The sequence below is a fragment of the Balaenoptera borealis genome (genome assembly GCF_965194805.1).
Source record: "Balaenoptera borealis genome assembly, chromosome: X".
Taxonomy (NCBI): Eukaryota; Metazoa; Chordata; class Mammalia; order Artiodactyla; family Balaenopteridae; genus Balaenoptera; species Balaenoptera borealis.
Genome location: NC_138881.1, coordinates 46,171,651 through 46,197,367, shown reverse-complemented (window position 1 = coordinate 46,197,367; position 25,717 = coordinate 46,171,651). Strand labels below are relative to the sequence as shown.

At 39.5% G+C, this 25,717-nt stretch overlaps 1 protein-coding gene across 15 annotated transcripts in view; it reads left to right on the top strand.

The window, feature by feature from the left end:
• HUWE1 (HECT, UBA and WWE domain containing E3 ubiquitin protein ligase 1) overlaps window positions 1-25,717 on the top strand; it is a 140,923-nt gene that overhangs the window by 78,005 nt on the left and 37,201 nt on the right. For 13 of the 15 annotated variants that reach the window (XM_082376504.1, XM_082376501.1, XM_082376507.1 and 10 more), the window contains 20 exons: window positions 6-251; window positions 1,406-1,539; window positions 2,307-2,401; window positions 6,910-7,101; window positions 9,273-9,489; window positions 9,905-10,027; window positions 10,798-11,035; window positions 11,431-11,661; window positions 12,955-13,077; window positions 13,537-13,632; window positions 14,199-14,468; window positions 15,712-15,864; window positions 17,364-17,491; window positions 17,717-17,798; window positions 18,473-18,649; window positions 19,129-19,288; window positions 19,581-19,939; window positions 22,802-22,997; window positions 24,206-24,373; window positions 25,385-25,530. In XM_082376504.1, coding sequence (XP_082232630.1) covers window positions 6-251; window positions 1,406-1,539; window positions 2,307-2,401; window positions 6,910-7,101; window positions 9,273-9,489; window positions 9,905-10,027; window positions 10,798-11,035; window positions 11,431-11,661; window positions 12,955-13,077; window positions 13,537-13,632; window positions 14,199-14,468; window positions 15,712-15,864; window positions 17,364-17,491; window positions 17,717-17,798; window positions 18,473-18,649; window positions 19,129-19,288; window positions 19,581-19,939; window positions 22,802-22,997; window positions 24,206-24,373; window positions 25,385-25,530 — 3,534 coding nt within the window. The remainder of the gene's footprint in view (window positions 1-5; window positions 252-1,405; window positions 1,540-2,306; window positions 2,402-6,909; window positions 7,102-9,272; window positions 9,490-9,904; window positions 10,028-10,797; window positions 11,036-11,430; window positions 11,662-12,954; window positions 13,078-13,536; window positions 13,633-14,198; window positions 14,469-15,711; window positions 15,865-17,363; window positions 17,492-17,716; window positions 17,799-18,472; window positions 18,650-19,128; window positions 19,289-19,580; window positions 19,940-22,801; window positions 22,998-24,205; window positions 24,374-25,384; window positions 25,531-25,717) is intronic. The other 2 variants (XM_082376505.1, XM_082376503.1) reach the window with 2 other exon arrangements.

Below are 25,717 nucleotides of genomic sequence, written 5' to 3'. Positions count from 1 at the left end.
TTCAGACACTGTCACATGAACCCAAAGTCCTTCAGGAGGGTCTCCTTCAGTTGGACTCCATTCTTTCCTCCTTGGAGCCCTTACACCGCCCAATAGAATCCCCTGGGGGCTCAGTGTTGTTGCGAGAACTGGCTTGTGCTGGCAATGTCGCTGATGCTACCCTCTCAGCTCAAGCCACACCTCTACTGCATGCGCTCACTGCTGCCCACGCCTACATCATGATGTTTGTTCATACTTGTAGAGTTGGACAGGTAAGAATTATGTTAAGTGTGAACATGTTGGTTTAAAGTCGGTAAAATACCTAGGGCATATACGTGGCATCTTAGTGTACTTAGAAGCAGTTCTACCTAGGCGAGCTGCTGAAAGAACAGTTTTAGGGTGAGTTCTTTTGGGTGGATGACTTAAGTTTATGCTTCAAGTTGCTGTCTAGTTTCACTTCCCCTTAGTATTTTTTTCATTGGAAGTTGGGTGACCATATAACTTGTTTTGTCAGCTGGACCTTCTTGAGAGTGAAAGAGGTTGAGATAAATACAGGTATTAATAGATCTGTAGCATCCATATAGGCCTTAGGGATGTATAGTCACCCTTTTTAGCAGACAAGCCTCAACTGGGTGCTCATCTGACCGTATTACTTCCTAATCTTTCTACAAATGCGTGTAGGCTTGATAATAAGATGGCAAGAAGGAAATTTGACCACAGAACATTTAAGTTAATGGTGATTAACAGATTACTAAAGATTTCCTAAATATCAAACCCTATGTCTGCAGTCCATGTGAGGGTCCTCTTATGGCTCCAGAAAGTTGAAGTTTGGGGGTGGGGGGGTTTGTTTATTTGTTTTTTGAGTGCTTACAGTTTTGCTACCTTTAGTTGTCAAGTAATCAAGTCTAAAGATTATTGGTGTCGTATTTTTAGCAGCCCTGTTTTATGCTGTTGAGCTAGGAGTGTGTTCTTTGGATCAAAATAAATGAAAAGCACAATTATAAACTATTTAGAAAATAATTAAATTACATAGCAGAGCTTTAGGGAGTGATTTGATTGATTGAAATAAAGAAATAAACAGGAAATAACAAGCCCCCTCACCATCTAAAAAAATTAGGAAGCTGTCAATGTGTCTATAAAACTGTTTCTTCCATTTAGAAGAACAGAGTTGCCTATGACTCCTGTTTTTCATTTTACAAAGAAGAAATGAGAAGGGATGTTAGAGACAGATTGTAAATATTGTAAGAGAATACCTTCTGGAACTATGATCTCTTAAGTGTGGAAATTTTGATGAAGTACACAACTCTGAGAATAGTAAGGAAGGAAAAATAGAAATCCCTTATCCTTTGTAAATAGCTGAAAGTTGATTTTGAATATAAATGTTCAGAGGGCATCCCAAAGATCACCTGTTTTACTTTGGCTACAGAGTGAAATTCGTTCCATCTCCGTAAACCAGTGGGGCTCTCAGTTGGGTCTGAGTGTTCTGAGCAAGCTGAGCCAGTTATACTGTTCCCTGGTGTGGGAAAGCACTGTCCTTCTCTCCCTGTGTACCCCAAACAGGTAAGGAAATGGTCATCTCTTTTACTATCTCTGTTGTCTTTCCTAACAGAGAAACTAAGCTTTAGTGAGCCTGGGGTATTGCTTTGGTCAAGGATAGAAAGGTAAAGAGTTCAGAGGCCTCCTTGTCTGTCTTAGTTCATTCGGGCTGCTATAACAAAGTCCACAGATTGGGTCCTTATAAACAACAGAAATTTATTGCTCAGAATTCTGGAGGCTGGAAGTCTGCATGGTTGGGTGAGGGCTGTCTTCCACATTGCAGACTTCTCATTGTATCCTCACATGGCAAAAGGGACTAGGAATCTCTCTGGAGCCTCTTTTATAAGGCACTAGTTCCATTCATGAGGGTTCTACTCTTAAGACTTAAGCACCTACCAAAGGCCTTACTACTAATACCGTCTCATCAGACATTAGGATTTCAACATTTGAATTTTGAGGAGACACAACATTTAACCAATAGCATTGTCCTTCCCACTTATCAGCCAAAGGACTTCCTTACAAATGTGTCATCTTTAACCTGATATCTCAATTATGCTGTGTCAGCATGGTGGGTGTTTACAGTTTGGTCCTGTTGTTAGCCAGATATAAAGAGTTGAGTTGGAAACCTGTTGAGTACGACCTCAGGAATTCCATCATTGCAGATGTTTTATTAGGTTAACTTACCTGCTATAGGAGGGGGATAGTGTCAGCCAAGCAGGTCAGAGACCAAGCACAACATTAAAAAGATGAGTTATCAGAGGTTTTTTTGCTCACTGTTTCTCTTCTTGCAGCCTGCCATCTGGGTGTGAATTTGGTCAGGCAGACATGCAGAAACTGGTTCCAAAGGATGAGAAGGCAGGTACGACCCAGGGCGGAAAAAGATCAGGTAACTCCAAGAAACTAAAATCCTAGCCATTAATTCTCTTAAGTTCTGTCTGTCTCTGTCTTTATAGGTCTATTGTGAAATTTTAGTAGGTCTATCATCTGTAGTCTTCAGTTTTTTCCGTTCATTAATTTTTAATTATTTATTTTAAAATTAAACTATTTTCAGTTATTTTTTCTATTAAAAAAATACATACCCACAATGATAAAAATTAGAAAATGTAGTAGAAAGAAGAATCACCCATATTTATACCACAAAAAATATTTTGGAAGTATCTGCTAATCTTTTTCCCTGAAGGTATGTTTTATTAACATAGTTGTGATTATCTTAGACATAATATTTTACAGATCTCTTTTCACTTAATATTAAGTGCCATGTAAAGGTACCATGAATTAACCATTCCCTGTTGTTTCTAATGTACTATTTTGAAAACTGAACATCTTTGTATGTAGTTTTTTGAGAATGTAAGATTGATTCTTAGAAATTACTGTAACAAAGATTATGGTGGGTCTTTAATTTTTTTTGTATGCTTATTTTTCAGAAGCTTAATTTCTTACGTTAAAATGGTAAATGACTATTCTAAGTGGCTCTGGCTTCGCAAACCACTTTTGACACTTTCAGTCAGTCACAACACCTTCTCCATACACTGCACAAATCGTTTTGTGCATTTCAGTTGCGTTTTTACCTTTCTTGAAATAATAAAGCATAATATGCTGAAAATGTTGCTTTTTTTCCCTCCCATCTTCAATATTAAAATGGCTACACAGAAATTCACCAATTTTAATAAGTCTTTTTTTAAATGCATGCTGATAAGACAGCTGTCACATAAAATCTAACAAAATTGTTTTGAAGGAAGTTAAAAGACAACTAAGTGCTACTAGAGCCATCTTATGGAAAAAAACGAATGAACCTTTTGGCCCACCCAATACAATCTTCTGACCGTAATGCAACAAACCAAAAATTAACAGAAGTAGCTTTTCTAGAAAGTTTTCTTCTCCTATACTCTGTATCAGGGCGAAAATGAATTTGATAAACTATTAAGAAAACAGTGAAGATAATTCTGTGTATAAAAACCTATCACAGAGGGGCTTCCCTGGTGGCGCAGTGGTTGAGAATCTGCCTGCCAATGCAGGGGACACGGGTTCGAGCCCTGGTCTGGGAAGATCCCACATGCCACGGAGCAACTGGGCCCATAAGCCACAACTACTGAGCCTGAGCATCTGGAGCCTGTGCTCCGCAACAAGAGAGGCCGCAATAGTGAGAGGCCCGCGCACCGCGATGAAGAGTGGCCCCCACTCGCCGCAACTGGAGAAAGCCCTCACACAGAAACAAAGACCCAACACAGCCAAAGATAAAAATAATAAATAAATAATAAATAAAAAATTTTAAAAAAAACCTATCACAGAGATAAACCCATGCACATATGGTCACCTTATCTTTGATAAAGGAGGCAAGAATATACAATGGAGAAAAGACAGTCTCTTCAATAAGTGGTGCTAGGAAAACTGGACAGCTACATGGAGAAGAATGAAATTAGAACACCATACACAAAAATAAACTCAAAATAGATTAAAGACCTAAATGAAAGGCCAGACACTATAAAACTCTTAGAGGAAAACATAGGCAGAACACTCTATGACATAAATTACAGCAAGATCCTTTTTGACCCACCTCCTAGAGAAATAAAAATAAAAACAAAAATAAACACATGGGACCTAATGAAACTTAAAAGCTTTTGCATAGCAAAGGAGAACCATAAACAAGACGAAAAGACAACCCTCAGAATGGGAGAAAATATTTGCAAATGAAGCAGCTGACAAAGGATTAATCTCCAAAATATACAAGCAGCTCATGCAGCTCAATATCCAGAAAACAACCCAATCCAAAAATGGGCATTTCTCCAAAGAAGATACACAGATTGCCAACAAACACATGAAAGAATGCTCATTAATCATTAGAGAAATGCAAATCAAAATTACAATGATGTATCACCTCACACCAGTCAGAATGGCCATCTTTAAAAAATCTACAAACAATAAATGCTGGAGAGGGTGTGGAGAAAAGGGAACCCTCTTGCACTGTTGGTGGGAATGTAAATTGATACAGCCACTATGGAGAACAGTATGGAGGTTCCTTAAAAAACTAAGCATAGGGCTTCCCTGGTGGCGCAGTGGTTGAGAGTCTGCCTGCCAATGCAGGGGACACGGGTTCGAGCCCTGGTCTGGGAAGGTCCCACATGCCGCGGAGCAACTAGGCCTGTGAGCCACAACTACTGAGCCTGCGCGTCTGGAGCCTGTGCTCCGCAACAAGAGAGGCCGTGATAATGAGAGGCCCGTGCACAGCGATGAAGAGTGTCTCCCACTTGCCACAACTAGAGAAAGCCCTCACACAGAAACGAAGACCCAACACAGCCATAAATAAATAAATAAATAAATAAATTAAATAAACCCAAAGTTAAAAAAAAAAAAAAAACTAAACTTAGAATTACCATACGACCCAGCAATCCCACTGCTGGGCATATACCCTGAGAAAACCATAATTCAGAAAGAGTCATGAAAAAAAAAGAATAAAAAAAAAAAAGAGTCATGTACCACAATGTTCATTGCAGCTCTATTTACAATAGCCAGGACATGGAAGCAACCTAAGTGACCATGGACAGATGAATGGATAAAGAAGATGTGGCACATATATACAATGGAATATTACTCAGCCATAAAAAGAAATGAAACTGAGTTATTTGTAGTGAGGTGGATGGACCTAGAGACTGTCATACAGAGTGAAGTAAGTCAGAAAGAGCAAAACAAATACCGTATGCTAACACATATATATAGAATCTTTAAAAAAAAATGGTCCTGAAGAACCTAGGGGCAGGACAGGAATAAAGACACTGACGTAGAGAATGGACTTGAGGACACAGGGAGGGGGAAGGGTAAGCTGGGATGAACTGAGAGAGCGGCATGGACATATATGCACTACCAAATAGATAGCTAGTGGGAAGCAGCCGCATAGCACAGGGAGATCAGCTCGGTGCTTTGTGTCCACCTAGAGGGGTGGGAGAGGGAAGGTGGGAGGGAGACGCAAGAGGGAAGAGATATGGGGATATATGTTTATGTATAGCTGATTCACTTTGTTATACAGCAGAAACTAACACAACATTGTAAAGCAATTATACTCCAATAAAGATATTTTTTTTAAAAAAACCTATCAGATATACTGTATGCTAACACATATATATGGAATCTAAGAAGAAAAAAAAAAGGTCATGAAGAACCTAGGGGTAAGACGGGAATAAAGACACAGACCTACTAGAGAATGGACTTGAGGATATGGGGAGGGTGAAGGGTAAGCTGTGACAAAGTGAGAGAGTGGCATGGACATATATACACTACCAAACGTAAAATAGATAGCTAGTGGGAAGCAGCCGCATAGCACAGGGAGATCAGCTTAGTGGTTTGTGACCACCTAGAGGGGTGGGATAGGGAGGGTGGGAGGGAGGGAGACGCAAGAGGGAAGAGATATGGGAACATATGTATATGTATAACTGATTCACTTTGTTATAAAGCAGAAACTAACACCATTGTAAAGCAATTATACTCCAATAAAGATGTTTAAAAAAAAGATATGCTTAAAAATTGTATTGAGATTGCTAAAGATAGAGAAAATGATAAGGAACTAATAAAGCAGACATAAGTTATGAAACAACAAATAAGGATTTTATATGACAGCTAGTTATTGTATTGTGGAGGAAGGGGACAGAATTAATAAAATATACACGAAAATGGACGAAACCAAGTGTTAGAATCTCAAATTTTGTCAGTCTTAAATATACCAACTTTAAGTCAAGGAAAGAATAAAATAATTTACTAAAAACCAAGAACAAAATTAGACTCGCAGTCAAAGAATTGCCTTGCATAACAATTTAGATATATTTTTCCCCAGCAGTTTCTTTCACATTTAACAAAGGTATCTCCATTTCCACATAGTTTTTCCAGAATATTAGAAAGAAAATTTGATGTGTTTTATAGTTTGCCTAATGCTGATTCTTAGATCAAGAGCACACCCCCCCCCAAAAGACTCATCTCACATTCATATACAAAAATCTTAAATTCTAGGAAATATATTTCTCTAGTGGTAATCTGTGATGTCCAAATGAGTTTATTAACGAGCTCTAAAATTCTAGTGGGGTATGCGCCTTGAGTGCATGGGGTCACCACACACACTGCAGTTTATGTGAAGTTTCTGGGTCATGCAGTGTGCCTACAGTCTTCCAAGGTAGCCCTTGAAAGTTAAGACTTTTAACATGCTCTCATTGGAAGATGTCAGTGTTAGCTACTTAGAAGGACTCCAGGGAAAGAAGTACAGTTTTGCGTTTTTTTCTTTTCAGATTTAGAAAGTTGTGGACATTTTAGTAACAAGCACTGTAGGTACCTCTTTCTTCGGACTCTTCAGAACAAGGAACCAGGTGAGTGCTGGGTCAACATGGTCTTATTGCTCCCCTCTTATGTCTACAGATGGGGAACAGGATGGAACTGCTGGAAGTATGGATGCTTCTACCCAGGGCTTGTTGGAAGGCATTGGGCTTGATGGTGACACGCTGGCTCCTATGGAGACAGATGAACCTACTGCTTCAGACTCTAAGGGCAAATCTAAAATCACACCTGCCATGGCTGCCAGAATCAAGCAAATCAAGCCGTTATTGTCAGGTGATTCTCTTTCTTCTGCTCCCTTTTAGAGCCTGGTATGGCTGTATTGTTTCCTTTAAGGAAGTTTTAAACTTGGTGGCTCATTTTCAGGTGTCTGCCATGTGACAGGCTCTGTACTGTTAGGGATACAGAGATGAGAGAATCGCTTTCTGAAAGCCAAGTCTACCCCTCCTTTTCTTCCTGCTCACTCTTCTACTACTGCAAATGACCTCTGCTCCTACCATTTCCCTGAAATGTCTCACCGAGGTATCTGTAACCTCCTTGTTGCTAAGTCCATTGGATACTTTTCAGTCCACTTCTCACTTTTCCGCAGCATGATGGTTGACCTATCACCTCCTTCTCAAAATACTCTTTTCTTGGCTTTTGTGGTATTAATATTAAGCCCTCCTGCTTTCCTGTTACCTGTCTGGCTACTGCACTCAGTCTCCTTTTCCTTTCTCTGTCCCTCAAGTGTAGCTGGCAAGTGACATAGTTGATTTGTGTTTTAGTAGTTACTTTGCCAGCTCTGTGGAGACTACAGTAATATGATGCAAGACCACATTAAAGATGTGCACTGGGGACTTCCCTGGCGGTCCAGTGGTTGAGACTCTGCACTTCCACTGTGGGGGGTGCGGGTTCAATCCCTGGTCGGGGAACTAGGATTCCGCGTGCTGTGCGGTGCAACCAAAACAGTGAATAAAGATGTGCACTGATCTGTCTTTGCCATCTTTTGCCCCTTAATGTAAAATCAGTGGGGAACCTATTTTCTGTGTTCTGTACCTCTACCAATTTTGTACATTTGCCACTTTCTGACACCTTAATGTGAAGGAAAATGTAGACAACTCCTGGGAATTGGGGGCTCTGCCCAAAAGCAAGCAAAATATGGCCTTTGGTGTTTCCATTTGTTATTTTAAACCTCCTTGAATTTTATGTTCTGTTTTAATTTGTTTAATTCTGCTCCTTTGTTTTAATTTGAAAGTCTACTGCCGCTTTCCCCAAATTGAAGAAAAATTGACCATCCAAGAAGATGCTAATGTTTATCTCCCCTTTCTTTGTTAGACCTCTGTGACCTTGGAACATTCTGAGGTTTCTGTGTGGGCCCAGCCCATGCTTTTGATGTCTGTTTCTCTATGGTTACTGGCCTTTTGTTTTTCTCTTTTATCCTTGCTGACTACCTTTGAGCCACTTTGCTGTCTATTCACCTGAAAACGGTGGTGGAAAAGTACAAACTTAATGTGTACATGCATTAGGCTTTCAGAGTCTAGGCCCACCCAACCTCCAGCCAGGCAGTGCGAGTATCTGTAGCCTGATCCCTCATTAGGATTGGGAGATCCTAATTTGGATGGATTGGGAAAAAGAAAAGACCTGTTCCTTTCTTCTTATGCTGTATATCTCAGAGCTTACTGAGCTTTTGGGGTACGATATGTGGTACCAGCTCAAGTAGAGCCTATTTTTTTTACAGTGGGTTCATATATACATGTGTATAATTAAGAGATGTGCTTTGATTCAGACCTGGATCATGATGAAATAATGTTTATTTCAGACATGTTGTGACAGCATTTTCATTTGTGATTTTAGGAGTAATAAATATTCACTATAGAAAAAGTACAGAGAAATGTTTTAAGAAAAGCAAGGAAATTACCCAAATATAATGTGTTAAGAAGGCCACTTTTTAAATTTTCATGCTTTTCCTAACAACCTTTTTTCCTTTGGGGACCATACATTTAATGTTATGATGAGACGATACTAGTATATATGTGATGTTCTTTTCTGGTCTAAGTTGTTAGCATTTTTGCCATTTTTAAAGTTCTCTGTAGGCATTTTACGTGACTCCATAATTCAATACATAGATATATCATTTACTTAAATAGTTCATATTGTGTATTGCTTTCTACAAAGGTAGTTTCAGTTTATATCTCCTAACAGTGTGAGTGCTTATCTTGTTTGTCTTTCATATTTATTATATATTGAATGCCAACATACTTCTCAGTCTCCTGCCTTCAAAAGAGGCATTTATTCCCTGCGGAGCTTCCTTTTCAGATATCATATGTAGAGACAAATCCAGGTGTTTCATAGAATGTTTGAGTGGGAGGGAGTAGTCAGTCATTAAAATGTATTAACAGTAATGTGTCTGTTATAATGAAACCATTCTGAAAATGCTGTACAGCCTTATTCTGACTTTTGGGTTCCAGCTTCCTCTAGATTAGGCAGAGCACTGGCTGAGCTATTTGGACTCCTTGTTAAACTTTGTGTGGGGTCTCCTGTCCGCCAGAGAAGGAGCCATCATGCTGCCAGCACCACCACAGCACCAACACCTGCTGCTCGATCAACGGCCTCAGCTCTCACTAAGCTCCTCACAAAGGGCTTATCTTGGCAGCCTCCACCATATACGCCTACTCCACGCTTCAGGTGAGGTTCCGCTTGAGATGCAGAAAGAATCTAATTGGTTCCTTCTCCACTTGAATGCAGAGTGAGCCACTGAATTAGAGGACTTGGAGGTCCCTTGTTTTACTCTTAAATGTGTACCCCAAATACTGTTTAAGCTATTTGTTTTGGTTCTGCCTAGTCTAAAATATAGAGATTTTAAAAGCATTTGTAATCAAACTGCATTCCAATAACCTTGTATTTACTAGTAGGTGGGAACTGTCACCCTTTTTTGCCTTAGAAATTTTAATATCCAAACTAGTCACCCACCTGCATTCTAGTCAGTCTATCAGTCACTTCAGTGCAATGTTAAATTTTACTCTTGGCTTTTACTTGAATTTCCCATTGCTTCTGTGTCTGCCTCAGAGAAGGTTAACTTTTTGCTTTTTCCCTCTTCCAGGCTGACATTCTTCATCTGTTCAGTTGGTTTTACATCCCCAATGCTGTTTGATGAGAGGAAGTATCCCTACCACCTCATGCTGCAAAAATTTCTCTGCTCTGGAGGCCACAATGCTCTTTTTGAGTAAGGATCATGTTGCTTTACAGAGAAGCATTGTTCGGAGTTTGGCCTTTTCTGTGTGCCTTAGCAGCCCACAGCTTTCTAAGCCACCTATCCTGTGACAGTGGGATACATAGGGACAGCCATTGGGTATACCCTTTCACGTTTCAGGAACTAACTGTATTTATCTCCATCTTCCTGGAGGGTGGGATTCAGCCTGTCCTAGGAATGTTTGTAAGTCTCTGTTTTTCTTCATTTGGCTTGTAATGTCTGGTACATATTTTTCTAATAGACTTGTCCTTTTCTGCTGTTTTCTCTGAATATGATCATTTTTCTGCTTCTTTTGGTCAGAAGATTCTAAGCTAAGTTTCACTTTTGGGTTTTTGTTTGTTTTGGCTTTAAAAGTAAAGCTAGAAGTGGTAGTAATTTTGCCATATATGTGTATAACAAATATATGTCAATAATATGTCAATAAAGCTGGAATAAAAACCCAAATAAAAGGTAAAGCTCTGTATTCAACATCTTGTAATTACCTATAATGAAAAAGAACTATATATATATATATATATGTAACTGAATTGCTGTATACCAGAAACTAACACAACATTGTAAACCAGCTATACTTCAAGTAAAAAAAAAGGGGTGGGGGGTAAAGCTAATAAATGTTGGATAGACTGGAAGCAGTAGCTCCAAGAGGAGGGACTGGGAAGCTTTTGAATGTGTCCCTTTCTCTCCCCATCACCAATCTAAAATACTAATATTCTATCTCTATACTTTCTCTTATTTGAATTTAGAACATTCAATTGGGCTCTGTCCATGGGAGGCAAAGTTCCTGTTGCTGAGGGATTAGAACATTCAGACTTACCTGATGGCACAGGAGAATTCCTAGATGCCTGGCTAATGCTGGTGGAGAAGATGGTGAATCCCACCACGGTGCTTGAATCTCCACATTCACTGCCTGCCAAATTGCCTGGAGGTGTTCAGAACTTTCCACAATTCAGTGCCCTCCGCTTCCTTGTGGTAACTCAGAAAGTGAGTAGTCAGCATTCTAAAACCAAGAGCAATTTCTCATGCCAACTGGGTAGCTCCCACTCTGTTTTGTCCTTCTTAGTGAAACAACTCGATTGGTAGAGAACCACTCACTGGATCCTACTCCCAGATAGGGCTGCCTTGCAGAATGGGATAGAGATCACTTGATAATTTTCTGTGGTGTAAACATTTGAACTGTAAACTTCAGATTGGTACTTCCAGGTTGGGTTAAATGCCCCTTCTCTGTACTTCCTTGGGCTCCCCCCAACCTCAGTACTGCCTAGGATTTTGTTGGCACTGATTGTGGAAGGACCGTCTCATAAGTCTTTGACTTATTCTTCCTGGGGTTTTGAATTGAAACAAAATGATCTTCACACAGCTTTTCAAATGACTTATAGGCAGCCTTTACTTGCATCAAGAACCTGTGGAACCGGAAACCCTTGAAGGTGTATGGTGGGCGAATGGCTGAGTCCATGCTGGCCATCCTGTGCCACATCCTCCGAGGAGAACCTGTTATTCGAGAAAGACTGAGCAAAGAGAAGGAGGGGTCTCGAGGAGAAGAGGATACAGGACAAGAGGAAGGTGGCTCCCGCCGGGAACCTCAAGTCAACCAGCAACAACTACAACAGGTGGGGTTCTGACCTCACACTCCAGGGCCAAGACTTTGCACCGGAGAGTATACTGCTCGTGGGGTTTCTAAGTTTCTTAATGCCTGGTCCTGTTAGGGGATAGGTTTAAATATGTTCCCTCTCTTATTCTTTATTTTCTTCTCCTGAGAAAGCTGGAGAATAGTTTCAGTACTCCTAATAGGTAAAAGATTTGTGTCCTCCCAAGCATATTGTTTAGTATTGGAAGTCTTTTACGTATTCTCAGTAGGCTGTGGTTGCCATGTTCTTTGGAGGCAAACTGTCCTCAGCTACTTTCTCATTAGTCTATGAAGAGAAGGAATATCGTGGCCCAAATTTATTTTCCATCAAGAGCTTTCGGAAACCTTAGTCACCTATAAAACTTTTGTTTTCATTTTTAAATTTTAAAAAATTGGAGGCTAGAAGTGGCGGCGGAGGGGGATGCACTTAGATCCTCACATTTCAGTCTCAAACAGCATTTAGCGTACTCCTCTTGCAATTTGTGTGTATGTATGTGTGTTCTCTTTATATCTAGAGTCCTGTTCAAACATGTCTTCTATATGTACATGCCACTTTTTTTTATTATAATAGTTAAAAGTGCTCACTTAAAGAAAAGTTAGAAATATACTGAAATACTTTTTAAAGGCATTCTTAATATCACCACACAAAATAGTCATTATGTCCTTTTTTTCATCACTTAGTTCTATGCCTAATTTTTACATAGTAACATCATACAGTATGCAGGCTTATACCACTGTCATTAAGAAAATGGGTCTTTTTTACTTCTTAATCATTCTTTTATTGCTGGATATGTTGATTTTCTTATTATTTGATGTTGTAAAGCTGTGATGTATAGTTTCTTTTTCTACAAATTTTTCTGTGCATCTCATGATTATTTCCTAGTTGTAGATTTCCTGGGTCAGTTTTTCAGGCTCTTGTTCTGTTGCCAGTTTGTCTTCACGAAAAGTGGGACCAAGTTTTGCTTCTGTGAGTGTCTCAATCTTTGAATTAGAATAATCTTCCTAATGATAATAACCATCTAGGTGAATTTTCTTAAAGGATGGAATTGAGAATCACCTTGGCTCCTTGCCTCAATGTGTAGCTCTGTGTAAATGGTATGGAGGCACCAGGCAGAAAGGATCATTCACGTTATCTAACTGCCTTAACCTTATAAATGTTCTCAGTTCATATGAAGTTAGGAAAACTTGTTTACGTCTTAAAAGGATTCCTTTCTTTTTAAAATGCATTTGGATTTCTCTTTTACCATGGTTCTGAGATCCTGCCTTCTTTTTGTAGCTCATGGACATGGGCTTCACAAGGGAACATGCTATGGAGGCCCTGTTGAACACCAGCACCATGGAGCAGGCCACAGAGTACCTTCTAACCCACCCTCCCCCGATCATGGGAGGAGTTGTTCGGGTGAGTTGGCTCAGGGGCTCTAATCTTTCAGGGCATTGGTTTGGCTGCTGATGTGCTTTACTTCTCCGTGCCAATATTTTCTTTATATGCTAACTCTCATAGCTCTAGAATATAAGGAGCAGAAGCTTTCTGTCTCCTAGTCATGGAAATTACTGGACTTTGCAGAGGAACTCTTAAATTATGCATAATAAGAAAGTAATAGGAAGGCTCTCTTGTGAGATGCCAAATAGGTGGTCACATTGAAGCTCCTTTCCTATATTTAATTTTATTGTGATTTTTCCCTCTCGTTCTCGTAAGTGACCAGGTAAGCCTAATTGAGTTTGACTCTAGAGAGCAGCATTCAGAGCCCCTTCTCTTCCTCTCTAAAGCTTGAGCACAGGATGTCTGGTTCCTTATGAGTTGTGTGTGTAGTTCCTTGGAGTGTGTATAGTTGCTGGATTTTCTGTTGTTGCTCTTTAGGATCTGAGTATGTCCGAAGAGGACCAGATGATGAGAGCAATTGCCATGTCTCTGGGACAGGATATCCCAATGGATCAAAGGGCAGAGTCACCTGAGGTAACTAGGAAACGGGGCTTCCAAGAGGGCCTGACACATTAATCTTAGTATTTCTATGAACATTCTGCTACTACTGCAGAGTAATTGGTCGAATTAAAGTCTAAACAAAGACATGTGAATACTCATTCATCCCAACCTTGCCATCACTAATCTACATTACATTGACCTGAAGCTTTAAGTGAAACAGATGAAGCATTAATATTTATTGTCAAATAAGAGGCCCAAAATGTCCTTGGTAGTACCCATTAGGCCAAACTTGGCTGTCTTTATTACCTAGGAATCTAGGTAATAATTACTTCAGTTTACCATACCTGCAGAGAATGCAGGGCAATGTCTACAAATGATATTTGTGAGGGGTGATGTAGGATGATGCACCTAAGTTGCCAGTGCTTTGAGGATTGGAGGTGTCCTTCCCCTGTCTTGCTTTAGCCTGTGTGGCTGCCCGCATACTCATTGCCACACTCTAACGAATGTATCACCTGCTTGAGGAGAAGGTAGAGAATATTCATATGGTAGGGCAGATACATTTTTAGAGTCTTCTCACTTTCTTCCTTCCCTGCCTCCAGGAAGTTGCTTGCCGGAAGGAGGAGGAGGAACGGAAAGCTCGGGAAAAGCAGGAAGAGGAAGAGGCTAAATGTCTAGAGAAGTTCCAGGATGCTGATCCATTGGAGCAAGATGAACTCCACACTTTCACAGATACCATGTTGCCAGGCTGCTTTCACCTTCTTGATGAGCTCCCAGACACAGTGTACCGGGTGTGTGATCTGATCATGACAGCAATCAAACGTAATGGAGCAGACTATCGAGACATGATTCTGAAGCAAGTAGTCAATCAGGTAAGTTCTCCAGGGGCCAGAAGAGGGGAGTATGTAAAATGGTTTTCCTGCCATCTATCAAAACCTGATTTCTTTTTTTATTTTTTTAATGAGTATTTTTGCATTTTATTTGATATGGATGTATTCGTTCTTTGAATTCTGTAGCTCTAGTAATCTAGCTCTTTCTTGAGTGTTTTCCTGCAAAACATGAATTAACTGCTTCACACACAAAAAAATATCTTTGAAAGAAAAAAACAAAGCTCTCTTTTTCTAGGTGTCTCTTCTTAGATTCATCTAAAATGTCAAAAATGTCTCTCACTCTTGAGCCAAGTTAGGCCCCCTGGCCTAAATAAATGTTTTTCCCTCTCCTCCTATGCAACAACCATTCTGACAGATGAGTCCCCATCCGAATGAGTAGTTGTGACCTATTGTTTGTCTTTTTTTAAGCAGTGTTTTTCCTCATTATGAAATTAATGTATGCTAGTTGTTGAAGTAGAATAAGAAATAAATTACCCTAAATTCCCACATAGTCAGTTAGCATTTTGGTTGTATTTCCTTTACTGTTTTTTTATGATTTATGTATTTATTAAATCATTGGAATCTTGTTTTATATATTTTTTTAAGTTTAGAGACAGAGGAAGAAAGTAAGTGTTGTATGTAAACATAACTTTAGTGTATGGAAACATCACAAGAGTAAAAGGCAAACTGAATAAACCCTTTTTCTTCCCCCCACAAGATATGACCAATGTTTAGTTATCTTTAATCTATATTAAGAGCTTATAGAAGTGATTTTAAGCAAACTAAAACCTTAATAGACAAGAGCAATTACATAAAATTCATTACAAGAAATTTTTAACGTGCATACTAAAGCAAGACCAATGTTTCTAACTGGGATTTTTGTTTTCTGTTTTTAATGATAATTCTGGGGCGGGTGTAGTGAAAGATTTTAAGTTGGTAGAACCTTTGTGGGGTTGACTCTGTATATGCACCAGAAAATTTTTAAAAATATTCATTTTCTTTAACTTAGAATTTAGACTTCTTGTAATCTAGCCTAAGAAAATAATTTTTTAGAGGTGCTCCTTTAATAGCATACATCTTCTTTTGATACAGACACCCTATAGTAAATATGTTAATATTTACCCCCTCTCCTTCAGTGAATGTATTTAGAGGTGGAGGGAGTATTTTATAAGGTTGAGAATGTTTTGACATACCTCATCATACTCAATCTACAGTTTTTGACTTGGCCACTTTTCTGCTTTCCTAGGTGTGGGAAGCTGCTGATGTATTGATCAAAGCCGCTCTTCCCCTGACAACAAGTGACACAAAAACTGTGTCAGAGTGGATCAGTCAGATGGCCACCCTGCCCCAGGCCTCCAATTTGGCTACTAGAATCTTGCTTTTAACACTGCTTTTTGAGGTAAGATTTAGACCTTTTGGTCCTTGTGATTCATTCATCAAAGAATCATCAAACACCTACCATTTGAGACATTGAAGAAGGTAAAGAGAAATGAAGGAAATGTCTGCATTTCATAGCCTACAGCTTCTAATAGGCTGTAATGCACACAATTAAGTACAAAATACAGCATTCTATGCCACATGAATGGCATAAACAATTTTATCTGAGTTCAGAGGGGGCAGTATACATCACTTCTGGATAATGAGAGAAGGGCTTCTCAGAACAAATGTTAATTGAATTGGGTCTTAGAGGATTGCGGGATGGGGTGTAATTATAAGAAGGTACTTAGAATGACTACTACAGTTAAGTTGTGGAATATTTTTGGCTTCTCTGAGGAAAACTAACTAGCAGCCAAAGAGTGGGGTAGGATGTGGAAATTTGGTAATAGGTGTCAGATAGAATCTGACTCTTCTTTCCTACCTGGTCAGTCAGCAGATTATTTGAGGTAAAGCGTGCTTTGGCCAGGACATGTTCTTGTTCCAGCCATCATAGGAATTAGGAGGCACCTAACCTTGAGCAAGTGATTCTTCATTCTTAGCTTATCATGTTTAATGGTAAAACCTGGATTTAATGGAGTAAACCCTTGTAGCAACTCAGGAGTTAAGTCCAATATATGTGTCAGTCTGTGTGTCTACAGTCTCAGGGCTTTCCTTTGCGATAAAAGTGGTGATTCTTATTATATAGCACTTGTGAATAGATACTTGTGGGAAATGTTGCAAAGTACTGAATGCTGGGGGTCACCCAAAACATTACAACGTAAAGAAATCACTCATGAGCCCCCCTTTTTAAAAAAATCACAAATGACAGGCTAATATTTTTCTTCTAGTCTTTTTTTTGTACATTTAAACAATTGGGATCAGAGTATTTAGAAAGTTTTGTATTCTTTTCTCTCAGTATTATATTACAAATATTTTCCCACGTCATGTATATACTATTCCATCTTTTTGAGGTCCCCTAGTTTAAATAACTACCTATTGTCGGCCATTTAAATTACTTCCAGTGATTTCCTGTTACATCAGTAACACTTTATGTAGCCCTTGTAAGGGGAACCATTAACTATGTTGCTGTGTTTAATTATTCCATCTTCCTTGGAAGATTATAAAGGTTGTCTGTAAATCAGAAGCTTTTCAACTAGCGTAGGTAACAGGTCTTAATGATATTAATGATACTAGTAACAGTTTCCATATTAAGCACATACTAATGTACCAGCCACTATGTTGGCACAGTGTATCACAATTACCTTGGAGATAGAAATTATTCCCTTTGACCCATGAGGAAACCAAGGCCTAGAGAATTTAAGTAACTAATCTCGGACCACACAGCTGGTAAGTGGTGGAAATGCAATTTGAATTCAACCAATTCTATTAGCATTCACTCTTATGTTCTATACCATGCTAATCCTTGATACTGAGTAGAAGCTGGTATTTGTTTTATTTTTTTTCCTTTGATTAATCAATCAGGAGTTGAAGCTACCTTGTGCTTGGGTGGTTGAATCTAGTGGCATCCTTAATGTCCTAATCAAACTCTTGGAAGTGGTTCAGCCCTGCCTACAGGCCGCCAAGGAACAAAAGGAGGTCCAGACCCCAAAGTGAGTGACCCTGTAATCTCTCTTGTTTTCATTTCTATTGCCCTGGGGATTGGGGCCCTCAAGCTTAGGGCTTGAATCAGGCAGCTTTCTGGGGCACGTATGGGACAAATCTTGGATACCTTTTGTGGTTTGAAAATTGTGAGGTACCTGATGAAATCAAGATAAGTTTTCCCACGTTGTGCAGGTTTCTGGCTTGCCCAGAGTAAATCATTTCTCCTGTTATAGGTGGATCACCCCAGTGTTGCTTCTGATTGATTTCTATGAAAAGACAGCCATCTCCTCAAAAAGGAGAGCCCAAATGACTAAGGTATGTAATGTGGTGTATGTGGTGAGCAGAACGGCTCAGCTTCTTGAGGCAAGAATAGACCAGAAGAGAATATGGGATAGTGGTAAAAAAATGTAAAGCTCTCTGATCAAGGCATAAATCTCTTGAGGGATCTTGATAGCTAGAGTTTTCTTTTGAATTGGGAGTTAGAAATTTTTTTTTTTTTTTTTTATGGAGCTGCTGGCTAAAGGGTCTAAGAACTTACCCTGGAAGTAAATGTTAAAGAAGTGTTCTGTCTCCAGAGGAGGAGTGGCTCTTCTTTTATGTGAAGGACTGAGTGTGCAAGGATTCCTCCAAAAGCAAGTGCTCCTTATACGAAAATTATATACGCCACATCATCTTAGTACCTTCCCAGAAACAAGTTTTGTTCCAGTACATCTAAAATGTTTACCTTTTGTGGAAAATAGTTGGAAACAAAAGGAAAGCAGAGCATCACAGGATAAGGGTATAGAGTGTTTTGTGCATATGGAGAGGCTCAGGAATGCGAGGGTTAAGTTATATGAAAACTTCTCTCTTGGTTTGCAAAACATTTTAAATGTCCAATATATTTCTTTTTCCTGGGTTAGCTTTAGCAATGAACACTGATGAAATTACTATTTCTTCTAACAATCAGCCTTGTAAGGAAGTACAATGAAACTTTGTATTCTTGTATTTAGTACCTACAGTCCAACAACAACAACTGGCGCTGGTTTGATGACCGCTCTGGACGTTGGTGTAGTTACAGTGCAAGCAACAATAGCACTATTGATTCCGCCTGGAAATCTGGAGAGACAAGTGTGCGTTTCACTGCAGGCCGAAGAAGATACACTGTCCAGTTCACTACAATGGTGCAGGTACATGCTCACTCAATGCCATAAACTTGATTGAAAAGAGGGGAAGGTGCTGAGTATGCCTTTCCACTTGCTTCTTCCTGAACCAGCAGTCCTGACGTGTTATAAGAACAGTATTACCACTACTAAATGGGGTATAGTTTTCAGAGAACTGAGTCTTCTTAAAGCCATGTGTTAGGCCATGAATCTGTGGCAATTTGATACTGTCCCACCCAGAAATGATTTTAAGTGTTCAGTCAAGGATTAGGGAGTGGTTGGGGGATGGAGTCTGCTCTATTGGAAAGTTTATAATTTGCTGTAGGGTCTCGTGTATGCCACTTTCCTTCTGAGGACCTTCAGGCTTTCTCTCTGTAAATGATAGGGGTGGGATAAATTGCCAAGGTTCCTTCCTGTTACAGCATTTTGCTACAGAGTTCCAGCTCCCCCACCCCCCTTACAATTCTTTTTTCGGTAGAGATGTTTTTGTCTGCTTGAATTCCTAGGTTAATGAGGAAACAGGGAACCGGCGCCCGGTGATGCTGACACTCCTGAGGGTACCACGGCTGAATAAAAATTCTAAAAACAGCAATGGACAGGAACTAGAGAAGACATTGGAAGAAAGCAAAGAAATGGATATCAAACGTAAAGAAAATAAAGCCAATGGTATGGACTTTTAGTTTTGAATCTTTCAAGGAGTGTCTTACACAAAGCTAGTGTGCCTTTATGGCTTAAATTCTGGCCAGATTTCATCATGAGTGATTTCTTATCCATCAGATTGCTTGGTGACTTAAAGATACACAGTCCTCCTCTTTATGTGCCTTTTCATCTGGTCTTTGAATTGGTATTTGGTCTGTTTCTCTTAATAGGACCCAAGTGTTTGACTGGTTACTTAAGAGGGAGAGGATGGGAGGAAATGTCAAGTTAACTGTCTGAACACTTACTTTCCCATTTATAGATACCCCCTTGGCCCTAGACAGTACAAATACTGAAAAGGAGACAAGCCTGGAAGAAACAAAAATTGGGGAGATCCTGATCCAGGGCCTGACAGAGGATATGGTGACTGTTTTAATCCGGGCCTGTGTGAGCATGCTAGGGGTCCCTGTGGACCCAGACACTTTGCATGCCACCCTTCGCCTCTGCCTGAGGCTCACCCGAGACCACAAATATGCCATGATGTTTGCAGAGCTGAAGAGTACCCGCATGATCTTGAATTTGACCCAGAGTTCAGGCTTCAATGGGTTTACTCCCCTGGTCACCCTTCTCTTAAGACACATTATTGAGGACCCCTGCACCCTCCGCCATACCATGGAAAAGGTGAGTCCTTTTGGTGTCCGATGCTGGTTTAGTGTTACATAGTACCTTGTTCTCCTTGCTCTCAGAGCAGATAGACTTCTGATTCTTCATCAAGTATATAACTAGATGTTAACAGATATGCTCTGCCCAACAAAATTTCCCAACTGTGTGCTTAGGTGCTTGCTTAGGTGTATGGTAGATTATCCCATTGAGTGACATTTAAAAGGTACTAGAAAATACATTTTTTACCCTTAAATTTACTATAGTGGTAGCTCTTATCTAGAAAGTCCTCTCTAGCAATATAGGTTTCTTGAACCAAAACTTTTTTTTTAAAGTCTTTATTGGAGTATAATTGCTTTACAATGGTGTGTTAGTTTCTGCTTTATAACAAAGTGAATCAGCTATACATATACATATATCCCCATATCTCTTCCCTCTTGCCTCTCCCTCCCTCCCACCCTCCCTATCCCACCCCTCTAGGTGGTCACAAAGCACCGAACTGATCTCCCTGTGCTATACGGCTGCTTCCCACTAGCTACCTGTTTTACATTTGGTAGTGTATATATGTCCATGCCACTCTTTCACTTCGTCCCAGCTTACCCTTCCCACTCCCTGTGTCCTCCAAAACTTGTTAATAAGGAACTAGGATACCCTCCACCAAGTTCATGTTTTAAAGGTCATTCTCTTATAGGAGTACTTCACCCAAGAGCCTGTTTTCCAAACGTTGTGTTTTGGGGTTGTAAAAGTACAGTTGACTCTTGAATAACACAGGTTTGAATTGCACAGGTCCACTTATATGTAGATTTTTTTTCCAATAGTAAACACTACAGTACTACCACAATCCACAGTGGGTTGAATCCACAGATAAAGAACCTCAGATGTGGAGGGCCACTATAAGTTATTCGTCGATTTTCGACAGCACGGAGGGTTGGTGCCCCAACCCCCATGTTGTTCAAGGGTCAGCCGTAGTAAAATTTTTGGAATGTTTATGACTGTGATAAGCTCTTTACAAATATGCATTGTGCACATGAGAAAACTGAGGTTTATTTGTTTATTTTAGGAAACATATAAAGCAGTAGAAGAAATAACAAAGCAATTAGAAAAATAAAAACCTTTATGTCATCAACTTTAAGACATCAACAGAGGGGTTGGGGGCTGACATCTCACCAATAAGGCTTTTTCTCCACAGTACTTTTACAAACTCTTTCTTCTGCTAATTCTTTCTCAACAATCATCAGGTGAATGCTACTGACCTTCACTTTCAATTTCCTCTCTAGGAACATCATTTCCCATGTTGATATATAGTGTTGCTATTTGTATTTTTGTGCATAGCTTTGTCACATTTAAGGTCGTTTTTCTTATAAATGCTTAGAAATTGGATCAAAAGGTATATATTGTTTTTTAGCTTGCTTGCCGGAAAGGTGGTGCCACTTCATGCTTCTATGCGTATATGAGTATATATCTCACATTCTTCAGACAGTTCTTCTTCAGCCAGCCTGTTTGATTTCACCTGACATGAGCAAAACCAAAAGAAGGCTGTTAAAGACAGCATGTACACTGATCCAAGGTCAGGAGACAGCCCAACAGAGAAGAAACAACTATATACAGACAGGATTCTGACTTAAAAACAAACATACTTAAAATGTTTAAAGCTTATACAACTTTTTAAAATGCTATGAAAAAATATAGGTTCTTTTTGGATGACAGAAAACTTTGTAAGCTTAAAGGAAATTTTATTTGGGGGTGTGGGAAACAAAGGAAGATCAGTGGCAGGTTTAACGTATCAAGTAGCAAAATGTAAATGCTTGATAATATCCATTGCAGGTACGGGTGTGAAGAACCAGGCATACTCTTACTTTTGGTAGGATTGGAAATTGGTGCAACCACATTGGAGGGCAATTTGGTACTGTCAGTTTAAGATATCCTTTGACCTAGAAATTCTGTGGCTAAGAATTTATCTGATAAGTAAAGTATGCCAAGGTACATATACAAGAAAGTTCACTGTAGAATTACTTGTAATATCAAGACTAGAGATCTAATGTCCAGCAGAGGACTGAATAAACGATGGCACATAGTGGAATTACACTTTTCTGTACTTAAAAAATGGGAGTTACTTTACGATTGCAGCAGCCTGGCAGGCAAGATGTAGAAGTTGTTATGCTAAACTGAAGAGCATGACCAATTTGGTAAGAAAAGCATTGAGTCCAAAAGATTTTTACCTTTATGAACATAATTCACAAAGCAATAGATCGTGGGAAATACAGTAGAACTATTTTCGTTATACTTTCCTATATTTTCCATGATTAACAAGTCATTTTATGAGAAGAGCAAAAGCATGACAATGTCTAAGCCCTGTGGTATCAAAGCAAACAGTCCATAAGTAGTTTGATATCTCCTGGCTGTCATTATCCAAGACTGATTATTGACTTTGAAACATAAAGAAAGCATTTAATCTTGTTTTTATACACTAAGTGGATGTCAATATTACATATTTTTAGAGTTTGAACCATTCTGGTTTAAAATTGGGATGGCATTTGGGAAGGCTAGGAGCTGGCACTTAAATTTGGGAGCCATAATCTGGATGATCAATGATCTATATACGTTACCCAGTTTCTATAAAGGTCACATATCATCTAGTCTAATAGCTGATAATTTTGGGGGTATGCTGAATGCTGTAACTTTTTTGTAAGCCACATTTTTTGAATTGGGAAGGAATAGGACTTGAAAGACCGAGTGTATCTTTCTCCCAAAGATCAAAGGCTGTCCTCCACTGTCTTGAGGCAGAACTTGGTTGGTAGTTTAATCCTTGGTAACTCTTCCTTGAATGCAGTTGTGTTTTAGAAAGTGGTCTTTAATCAGCAGTGTTCTCCCTCTCTTTACTAGGTTGTTCGCTCAGCAGCTACAAGTGGAGCTGGTAGCACTACCTCTGGTGTTGTATCTGGCAGCCTCGGCTCTCGGGAGATCAACTATATCCTTCGTGTCCTTGGGCCAGCCGCATGCCGCAATCCAGACATTTTCACAGAAGTGGCCAACTGCTGTATCCGCATTGCCCTTCCAGCCCCTCGAGGCTCAGGAACTGGTAAGTTTACCCTTCTCTTGGCCTTTGAGACACTGAGGTCTGTGGCTTAGTATAACTCCAAAAATTTTCTGTGAGGAAGCCTATAACTTGGAAAACCTCCTTAGGCAAGCGTTGGGACATTGGCTAGTTGATCAAGTGGGTCAATTCAGGGGTAGTTCAGTAGCTTCTCTGGTCCTTGCCCTGTGGTAGTTCCTGCCAGAGATACCAAGGACTCATTCAGTCTAGTCCTTGCCTTCAAATAACTTAGCTTGATGTGACAACAGTGAATGTAAACAGTGAATGGTTTACAGATAGAGTGATAATTGAGGGACAAATGGACGTGACTTATGTGATACAGTAGGAAGAATCACGGTGTATTCTTGCCAAAAATGTTTGACCTATAATTATGAGGAAACAATTAGATAGGTACAAATTGTGAGACATTCCATAAAACAACTGACCTAGACTCTTCCAAAATATTAATGTTGTGAAAGGAAAAAATGCAAGGATCTCCTAGATAATATCTCCTTTTAGATGAGAGAAAACCACCAACCTTGATGGGATGCTGAATCTAGATAAAGGAGATTTGGAGAAGTTAGAACAGTTACTATGTATTAGATAATATAATTGTATCTGTGTTAAATTTCTTGGGTATTATGGTATTCTGGCTATGTAGAAAAATATCCTTGATCTTAGATGCAGGTAGACATATTTAGGGGTGGACAAATGGTGATTCTAGATGAAAAGTATATGGATTTTTTTGTACTAACCTTTCAACTTTTCTGTGGGGTCGTGGGGCTTTAGGGGTTTTTTTGTTTGTTGGTTTGTTTGTTTTTTAAATTCAAAGTTGGGAAAGGGACTAATTATTTTAGGAGCCCCACCCTGGCTCTGTGCTGGGCATTTCTCATGTATGGTCTCCTTTAATCCTCAAATTTTCAAGAATGAGAAAATTGAGGTTTGTTGAAATAATTTGACCATGATCCTGTAACAGAACTGGATTTCAAAACCAAGTGTCCCCAACTCCAAAGCCTATACTCTTTTTTTTACTATTTGATATTGCTGTATGAAATCCTCTGGGATTTAGGGAAGGTAAAAGCCAGATTTTCTAGTAGACTACTTGAACATTGTTTGGAAGTGCCCCCCCACCCGGCTTCTGAGTCTTTATCAGTAACCAAATGTAGGTACCCGTTCATTATTGACTGATTTTTCTCTGTCTCACTTTGGCTTAGCTTCAGATGATGAATTTGAAAATCTTAGAATTAAAGGCCCTAATGCTGTACAACTGGTGAAGACAACCCCTTTGAAGCCCTCACCTCTGCCTGTCATTCCTGATACTATCAAGGAAGTGATCTATGACATGTTAAATGCCCTGGCTGCGTACCATGCTCCAGAGGAAGGTATGTAACTAGCCCACCTGAGGAGGCTGGGCACTTTGTTTAGGTCACTTCAACTAACTCATGGCTTAGTGAGCACTCAACTATTTGCCCTCTCTGGGAATCAAGATGAATAAGACATATAGCCCACTTCTCTGAAGAAGTTAATAGTCATACAGTATGAATGATAAGGATAAGGAGATTACCAGAATCTTTTGTATGAGAGTACATCCCATACAGAGGGAAGAATGAACAAAGATTAAAAAGGAGATAATAAGCAGGTTGAGCAGGTTGAAGATAAAATACCAAGAAGTCTCCAGTGTTTTCACTCTCAGAAACAAAACATAGTTGTTGCCCTAAGATCTGGGAACAATATTAGAAGGTGTGGCTAGGCTTCCTGACCTCTGAGACCACCATCCCTATCTTTTGTCCTTAGTTAAGGTGCTGCTTTTAAGTATTGGGAAAGTTATGAATGAATTGCTTGGAACTCAAGTTCCATTCCAGTCAGATGCTTCTGGATTTTATTCAGGACATACTTATTTGATAGGTCCCACAGAATTGCCAAAAGTTCATGAATAGTGCATTTAACAAGTCAAGAAAATCTGAGTCTTTAGTGCTTTTCATCCATACAGCACTCTGATCCTTATAGAGCTCCTTGCTTTTCCCACAATCACAAAACCTTTACCCCACCTCCTAAACCCTCCCCCCCCCAAAATAATAATAATAATAATTTAGCTATATATAGCAACCATTTATTGACCTCTCACTGTACTAGGCAAAATGTCAGGTATGTTCATTTAAGCTTAGTAGTGATAAGTAAGGACAGTGAAGAGAGTAAATTGCCTGTGGTCACAAAACTAGTGATAGAATGAGGCTTTCAACCATGCTCTCTCTACATTTCTCATTCTTAAATCAAAGCCTAGCAATATTACTGTGTAAACAGCTGTAGCAACTTGGAGCAAAATTGACCAAGCTACCAGATGGTCATTAACATTGCACAGTCTAAAGAGTTTTGTTTTGTTTTTATTTTTCTAGCAGACAAATCTGATGCTAAACCTGGGGGCATGACTCAAGAGGTTGGCCAGCTCCTGCAAGACATGGGTGATGATGTATACCAGCAGTACCGGTCACTTACCCGTCAGAGCAGTGACTTTGACACACAGCCAGGATTTTCCATTAATGTAAGTCAGCTCCAACCTTCTATCTGCCTTCTCCCTTTTCAGTACCTACTACGGGATATAGGGTTATGCCAGGGATATTTCAAAGGTATTAATTTTGATGTATCTATAAATTATCTGTTGCCTAAAAATGAAGATCGGGTTGTCCCTGGGATTTTCTTTTTTCTCCTTGGATTAGAAATGTTTCTTT